Source organism: Chenopodium quinoa, unplaced genomic scaffold, assembly GCF_001683475.1.
Source record: "Chenopodium quinoa cultivar QQ74 unplaced genomic scaffold, ASM168347v1, whole genome shotgun sequence".
Lineage (NCBI taxonomy): Eukaryota > Viridiplantae > Streptophyta > Magnoliopsida > Caryophyllales > Amaranthaceae > Chenopodium > Chenopodium quinoa.
In genome coordinates this window covers 6926689-6935510 of record NW_018745024.1, presented here as the reverse complement: position 1 = coordinate 6935510, position 8822 = coordinate 6926689, and the positions used below count along the sequence as shown (strand labels likewise).

Sequence of the window (8822 nt, the reverse complement as noted above, 5' to 3'; positions counted from 1 at the left end):
TGATTTTAGAACAATTTCCAGTTTTAATGAGACAATATTTCGGTTTTCTTGTTTTGAAAACTGAATTTTGGTTTACTTGGCTTGGACAAGTGTTGATCCATGACCAAGATAATAAATTGTTTTCATTTTGCTAGATATGAGTTAATTTTGTTTTGTGACATTGATATAAGTAGATCGCAAAAATATAATTTAGATGATTTAAAGTACACTTACTTATAACAAAGTAAGGTTGGGTCACATAAACCATTTGCACATCCAAAGTTTTGGATGGACTCTCATTCTTATATGATTATGAATCACTTGAGAATTAGAAATCATGCTTGATAAAAGTTAAAATAACCAAGTTGCCTTTTAGTAGAAAGGGTAAAAGAAGCTAAAATGACCTTTTGGTACTCATACATATGATGTATGTGAATCAATAAGTTCAAAGCTAGCAAAGGGATTTAACTATTTCATTACTTTTACTAACATTTAAGTAAATATATCGATAATTACTTAATGAAGTAAAGCTTGGAACAATTGAAAAGTTCAAAATTCCAAAAATGAAATGTAAAATCAGTTTGAGATAAACAATTTAACACCACAATATGATTGCTGTGATAAATATTTAACTCAAAAGAATGATCATCTAAAGGGAATTGTTGAATTAATTCACAATCCAGAAACATTATAATTAAATTGTATGTTTATAAAGAAGGAATCAAACTTTGCTTGTCATTTTTTGATGCAAAATTTAATGATTTATAAATATCGTTTTGAGGATATGCATTAAGACAACAATTGCGATAAACTAAACAATAAACTTAACCAAAGCAGTAGAAAAGATGTCATAAGAGTTATGATTTGGAAATGTTCCAAAAGTTATCTTTTCTAAACAGGATTAAGGGTTATGAAATCAATGTAAAATGTTTACTAAGATGACATAATACACCCTAAATCACAAAAATAGTTCTTCATGGGTTCTCTCATGGAAACTAAGAGGTATTATTCCTACAATCGAGTAAAAACAAAGTGTTTGTTGCTCGCGATAGTGTCTTTATAGAAAGAATATCTTCCTACAAAGCCAAGCGGGAGTAAAGTTATGAGATTCAAGACGAGCAACAAATGGATGTGGATAACACTACATCAGAGACGAAGGCATATGAAATCAGCTAATTTGATAAACCATGTGTCGAAGCAAGCTAATTCCACTAGCGAGGCTTCTATCGTCCCACTAGAATGAAAGGCTTCAAAGAGTTGAAGAGAATAATTCTATTGTCGCTCATACCTATCGTAGGTTACTTGGGATCAAAACAAACAGTTTGTTGAAATTCTGAGAAAAGGTGGATTCTAAAATTTTCTTATTAGAATGGTTAGAATCCATGGCCTACAAGCAAGCTTTGGACAAATGACAACTCAGGAAATGGCTGAAAGCTATGAAATCCAGTATGGACTCCATGTTTGTAAAAATGTGTTAGTCTATAATAGTCTTACAAATAGGGTCAAACCTATTAGTTGGGTAAGCCTATTCAGATTATTCTAGTAATCGATATCAAAATCACTTTCATGAAATGTTCTTGATGGTGAGAATGTATATGATACATCCTAAGAGTTTTGAAATCCAGAAATTCCTAGAAAGTTTTTGTAAACTTCAGAAATTCATTTATGGATTTAAGTAAGCATTAAGGAGTTGGAACATTCGTTTTGATTAGGCAAACAAACAGTTTGATTTCCTTAGTAGAACAAAGGAATCTTGTAGAGACAAGAAGTTTAGTGGGAGCAATTGGTCTTCTTAGTCTAGTATGTAGTTGACATACAGTTCATATGAAATGATACATCAATGCTTGAATAAGTCAAGCAGTGGTCAGAAAGATTGTTTCTATATGAGAGACTTAGGAGATGTTGAGTACATATTGGGAATTAAGATCCATGAAGTGAATATTGAAGAATGATTGGAATGAATTGAGAGACTTATGTTGATAAGGATCTCGACAAGTTCATGAAGCAATACTCTAAGATAGGATATCTTCCCATGTTTCATGGTATTACACTCAGTAAAACTCAGTGCCTTTAAAAGCTAATAGAGTTGAGTTATATGGATAGTGCACCTTATGCTTCTGCAAAAGGTTCATTATATGTGCCATGAAATGTACAAAGCAAGATGTTGCATGTGACTTGTGCATATGTAACAGTTTTCAAGCAAATTCAGAATAAGCATACGGAGAATTACCAAGAACAAATCCTTGAGTACTTGAGAAGCACTAAAGGAATTCTTCTAGCTATTATGTTAAATGGTAATTTAAGCAAGTTGTCAAAAGGTTACACGAATGCAAGTTTTCCAAACAGGCAAGATGATTCCAGATGGTGATCTAAATGCATGTTTGTGTCTGGATGGAAAAGAACAGTGAGCTTGAAGAGTTCAAAGCAGAGCACTGTTGCATACTCAATGTCAGAATATGTGTATTAAACTATAGTAAGATAGTTAGAGAGGAAGTTCGGATTAGAATGTCATGTGTCTAACAGGTCACCTTTGCCCAAGAACAAAGGAGCCAGAGTCACATCACAAATCCAAACAAAAGGATATAAGATATCACCTCAGTTATGAGATCATTGACCAGCGGAAGGTCGTGTTCTGCAAAGTTTTATTATGAGTGAGAAATCACTAAACCCCTTCCTTGGACTAAGATATGAGAGTCATATTAAAGTCTTAGGATTGAAGCAAGTTATGTAATTTAAGTTGTATATGTTTTGAGAAAACATATTACATGAGAAATGCATTAATTTACATAATTATGTTTAAAATAGAAATTATTATTTCTCTTATTTAATTATGGTTTTGGAAATTAAATAAAATGTCCAAAATAATTATGAATTAATGGGCTCATCAGGTTGATGACCTGGTGAATTGAAACCCCACAGGTGAACAAAATTCATATATTATTTAAAGTTCCTAGTTTGAGATCATTAAAGTGGACATAAATGATTTCAATAAATGAACTAGCATGTAAGATTGATTGGATAGCGCAGTTTCATGGGCTATAGGGGCATAGTGATGCTCGGTCAATCACTTGGATATGCATGAATGATGCATGATCGAACTATTGACCTACTTTGAAGTTCAAGTATAGAGCTTCCGTATATATTAATGGATTCTTTTGACATGAGTGGAACATTGATTCCATTCAATGGATGTTGTGACTGTGGTACACTCAAACGTCTAGCCGTAACTGGAGATTATAAAGGGTGTTTCCCGGTTATTTCAGAAGTTGAGTGGGAGTCATGTTACCACAAGATTGGATAGAGTCTACCTATTAAATTAGGAAATGTGTCATGGCCGCTGGAAGAGGGAGAATTCAGAAAATATGTGGCCGCATTCAAATGCATTACACAGTAATCATTTGGTTTTGTAATTCTAACTCAGATTTCAAGAAATGATTTGTAGATTAATATGATCTCGACATGTGATGCAATCATATTATCAAATCGACACATATATTGACTTAAATTGCACCCTTGTCTCAGACAAGTGGGAGATTGAAGGATTTATGTCTTCGTCGTGTGAAATTACTAGATATATAAATGGATCAAATTATGGAGATAATTAAGTTCGTACATTTGGGTCGTCGTTTTGCCATAGCTAGAGGTACTAACGATCTTTGGACTAGTAAAATAGCCCAAAGCCCAATTGGACGGATCCTATAAGGTCACACAAAGGGGCTAGATCGAGCATTAGAGGACAAGGCCCATCAAGGGCCTCATCACTCTAGGTGGCCAGCCATATGGAGTGGACAAGGGAGTTTTGGGCTTCGTGCCCTAGTCTAATTATAATGAGATTATAAATAGACTAGGTGCCTAGGTTTGCAAGAAGCAAGGAATTAACTGATCAGTGTGATCAAACCCTAATTAGCAAACACGAAACCCAACCCCTCTCAAAGTCTTCTCTCTCACACGGCTCTCTCCTCCTCCTAGGCGCCGGTGGTGTGTCACGCTGGTGGTGGTTCGTGCGGTGGTCGGTTGTCCACAAAGGTGGTGATCGCGGTTTTCCTCAATCACTCGACTAATCTAATATTGGTGGACGGCTCGTTCGAATCTCGTGGACTAAGTAGAGGAGCAACGCTTGGGGCTCTATTCTCTCCCTGATTTGCCTGTCGAATAGCTTCATGGAATTCACGCCTCAAATGTATGATTATGTGTCTTATGTGTTATGCATGTGATTCTTGGGATTGGTACTTGATTGAATATGATTCATGTTTTTCCGCTGCGTAGTACCTATAAAATCCTACAGTTTTATCATAGCTAGAGGTACTAACGATCTTTGGGCTAGTAAAATAGCCCAAAGCCCAATTGGATGGATCCTATAAGGTCACACAAAGGGTCTCGATCGGGCACGAGAGGACAAGGCCCATGATGGGCCTCATCCTCTAGTACGGCCGGCCATATGGAGTAAGGTTGAGGGTTTTGGGCTTCCTAACCCTAGTCTAATTATAATGTGATTATAATAGACTAGGTGCCTAGGGTTTGCAAAAAAGTTGAATTCACTTAATCAGTAAGATCAAAACCCGAATTAGCAAACACGAGACCTAACCCTCTCAAGCTCTCCTCTCTCTCTCATGGCTCTCTCCTCCTCCCTCAGCCCCGGTTGTGGTGGTTCGTGGTGGTTGGCTTAGTCCATTAAAGGTGGTGATCGCGGTTTTCCTCTATCACTCGACTAATCTAGTATTGGTGGACGACTCGTTCAAAGCTCGTGGACTAATTAGAGGTGCAACGCTTGAGGCTCTATTCTTTTCCTGATTTGTCAATTAAATTGCTACTGGAATTCACGCTTCAAAGGTATGGTTATGTGTCGTGTGTGTTATGCATGTGACCTTGGGATTAGGTACTTGATTGAATATGATTCATGATTTTCCGTTGCGTAGTACCTATAAACTCCTACACCACTTTCTTCCCCCTTTTAATAAGATAATGGAAGGTCACATTCTCCCTTCCCTCTTTTATCTTCCCCTCCTTTTCCATCCATGACTAGCGATAAACATGAAAATTTCCATGACCATGTTTTATTTTCAATGTAAGCATGAAACTTATGATCTTCTTTGGGAGTCCATGGTCTTTTCTTTATTTAGACCAAGTCTATCACATCAGGCTAGGGAGAGCTTCTCATGTAGGCATGTTTATCACATGAAACCTTCGAAAAACAACCAGGTGCGTTGCTTCCTTTCATCCCGTAAACCACTATAGCCACGACGTTGCTGCTAGTGCTAGTTGGAGTCGACACCGAATTGAGTAGTTTTGATTATAGTCACTTATATCCGAACGAGGTGGTGGAGAGAGTACACAATTATAAAAGAGGAGATAAAAAGATATGGGGAAAGATGAAGATGAAGATGGATTAGGGTTATTGATTTGGTGAATTTATTTAGGAAATGATAGGGTATAAGGATTAGATTAGATGAATTATTTTGGGGGTGAATTCATTTGGGTTGAAATTATTGGTTTCGTTAAATTCTAATTTAGAGTTGTAATTTAAACTAAGAACTAGTTTTTAGGCTCGGGCGATGTCCCGAATTATTACATGGAACTAATCAGTAATATATATTGTAACTCATGATTCAATTTTCTTCTAATTAAATTTGTTGTTCATATTGTCATTTGTTATATATTAATATTTTGTATTAAAAAGATCACATAAAAAATCACATAGCTTGGTGGTAAGACAATTAGTTTTAGAATTAGAGGTTGTGAGTTCAAATCTTGTGATGAATTATTTTTTTATTATTATAAGTGCATGACATGTTATGAAAATAAATGAAAGGGAGAGCCAAATGGCGTTATGAGTAGTTGCATGGGTGATGTGGCGAAATGAGGAGAGTTTATGTGACACGTGAACGTTGTTAGAACGCCTTTTAATATATTAGTGTTTTGGTTGTTTTTGTCCCTCGGGTGAGTTACAACTCGAAAACTGGTCCGGTGGCGCCTTTACCTGCAAACCAACGAAGACTCCAAGTAGTTGGAGCTTCGCCTCCGACGATCAAGTTAGAATGCGTTGGAGAAAGTGAAAAGATGCGAAAAGTAAAGTGAGATCTTCTCAGATTCTGAAATCAAGTGTTTCTTTGATGTGAGAGAATGTAGGGTAGCGCAATAAATGAATGTAATTGTCCCCAAAATGGGAGAAATCTTCCTATTTATAGGGTCATGGGGATGCGTGCTCATTAGGTCATTCTGACCTAATGGGTTGCGCCGCTTTGCGGCTTTCTCGGGAATTGGGCCCTGAAGGCCGCAATTCCAGCTGATATATAAGGCTAACACATGTCAGCTGGTGAGTGGCCCACATAGGACCTGTCCAGGCTTAACACGTGTCCCTCTCTAATTGGGCCACGTGTAGGGGTGTTCAAAAAAAACCCGACCCGGTTGTCTCGACCTGATTTCCCGACGACCCGGAAAATACTACCCGATGGGAATTTTTGGCAAAAAAGTTGTTTTTTGGGTCGGGTACCCGTCCCGGGAAAATAAACTTCTATCCGGGTCGGGACATGGGGCGGATTTTATTATTATAGGGTACCCGATAATAAATAATAATAAAAAAATCGCCCCCATTCACTTAAAGGCCCAGCCCATACTGATTCCACATTTCCACTCTACCAGTTCAGTAGTTTAGGGGTGAAAGTTCGGTTTTCGGTTTGGTTTATAGGCCAAACCGAAACCGAACCACCCTAATTCGGTTTTTGGTTTTTGGAAACCAAACCGCACCACTTTACTTTTGAAACCAAACCAAACCAAACCATATAAATTTCGGTTTCAAAAGAAAAAACCAAACCAAACCGAATTTTTTTGGGCCTTGTTTATTTGGGCTTTAATCTGCAATTTTTGTGGGCTTAAATCATATAAATATTATATTCATCAATATATGTAGTAGCATAAATGCTTAATGAGATTTAAACAACATTAACAAGTTCTAAAACTTCAAAGTTATAATTCAAAGTTTTAAAAGTTCAACACTTCATCCAAAAATAAATAAAATTGTTCAACATTACAACTTTAACAATTGTTTAACATCAGTAGCAACAAGCAGCATAGACCAAGTTCTAAAAGGCAGTAAAAAAATTGTTTAACAGCAGTAGCAACAAGCAGCAGGGCAGCAACAGCATCATAACAGCAGGTCAGCAGCAAAAGCAGGTCAGCACTCAGCAGCATAGACTAAGGCAGTAGCAGTGATAGAGCAAGGCAGTAGCAAGTCTGGCAAGTGGCAACAGCAAGTCAGCAATGAGCAAAGAGCCACATCAGTATATTATTTCAAGCACTTCATCAATATCAGCATCACCAACTGCCATATTCTTCAAGTCTATCATAATTCATAACAAAAATAACCAAGTTAAAATATATACACATAATGAAAATAAGTAACTTATGATTAGATGTTCTTATATATTACCCTCTTCAAGAAGCTCAACTTCCTCTAAACATTCTTCAATACTTGGAAATGGTGAAGCACGTAACCAATTTTGAGCACAAACAAGACCTTCTACAACTCGAGGAGTTAATGAGCTCCTAAACTGATCTAGAACCCTGCCCCCAGTGCTGAATGCACTCTCAGAAGCTACTGTCGAAACAGGGACAACAAGAACATCACGGGCAATTCTCCCCACAGTAGGAAACCTTGAACAATTGAACTTCCACCAGCTCAAAATGTCAAATTCATCAATATCCTCCGCTGTATCCTCCTCCAAATATTTGTCTAACTCTATTTTTGCATCTCCATCTCTCTCACACTTGTGTTTCTTATACTTACTCTTTAAGACTTCAATCTTTTTATGTTTGGGACTCAATGGTGTTTTGCCATCCTTACTTGAAGACACTTCCTCCCTATTCACATCATTACCAGAAGAAACACGATACTCCTCATACAAAGCATTCAAAGCTACCTTCACATTATCAACTAACTTTGATGCAACAATAGGGTCATAAATTTCAGTTATCATCCACTCAACATAATCAAGCTTATAACGAGGATCAAGGACAACGACAATAAAAATCAGGAGGTTTATTTTTTCTGGATCACCCCAATACTTTTCATATTTTTCTTTCATTCTACAAGCCATAAGACACATATCCACATCATCACTTGAAACCAAATCTTTCATAAGTACAGCAACACTCACCAATTCATGAAAAAACAAATTCAAACTGACATATAAAGAGCTAGAGACATGCAAGGTCAGATCATAAAAGGCTTGTAGAAATTCAGAAAGTCTTCTTACATTATTCCAATCATCAGAATCTGGGCTACCCTTACCATCCCTCTCATTCAAATCAACTACATAGTGAGGGTCTTCCCCAGAATACCTCTCAAAAGCATCTTGAAGCTCAATAGCAGCATTCAACATCAAATAAGTGGAGTTCCACCTAGTAGGCACATCAAGGCACAATCCCTTTTTTGTGTTGATTTTTTCATCTAAGACACATTTTTTAAACCTTTGCAACCTAGCAGGAGATTGTTTGATAAACCTAACAGCATGCCTAACACGTTGAACCGACTCATTAACAGTTTTCAACCCATCAGAAACAACCAAATTGACAATGTGTGCAACACAACGCATGTGAAGGAAACGACCCTTAAGAACCCCAGTTTTCCACCCATTTATTTTCCTTCTCATATACCCAATTGCAGTATCATTTGAGCTAGCATTATCAACTGTTATGCACATGACATTTTCAAGCCCCCAATCAAGCAAACACTTTTCAATTTCTTTGCCAATATCATCACCCTTATGACTAGAAATAGGACAAAAATTCAGAATTCTTTTGTGTAATTTCCAATTATTATCAATAAAGTGGACATTCAAGCACAT

The 8822-nt window shown here is 36.9% G+C and overlaps 1 protein-coding gene across 1 annotated transcript; it reads right to left on the bottom strand.

The window, feature by feature from the left end:
- Nucleotides 1–7025: 7025 nt before the first annotated feature.
- On the bottom strand, nt 7026–8822 carry LOC110708871 (zinc finger BED domain-containing protein RICESLEEPER 2-like). Its single transcript, XM_021887095.1, has 2 exons — nt 7406–8822; nt 7026–7315 (listed from the first exon to the last, which is right to left on the bottom strand). The coding sequence occupies exons 1-2, from the start codon at nt 8820–8822 to the stop codon at nt 7254–7256; spliced, it is 1479 nt and encodes a 492-aa protein (XP_021742787.1). The 3' UTR covers nt 7026–7253.

Bases quoted from the DNA above. Each gene is read 5' to 3' on its own strand.
- LOC110708871 (XM_021887095.1), bottom strand. From the start codon at position 8,822: ATGTGCTTGAATGTCCACTTTATTGATAATAATTGGAAATTACACAAA. The intron at 7,316-7,405 runs GTAATATATAAG...GAATTATGATAG, and splicing joins AGTTGAGCTTCTTGAAGAGG to ACTTGAAGAATATGGCAGTT.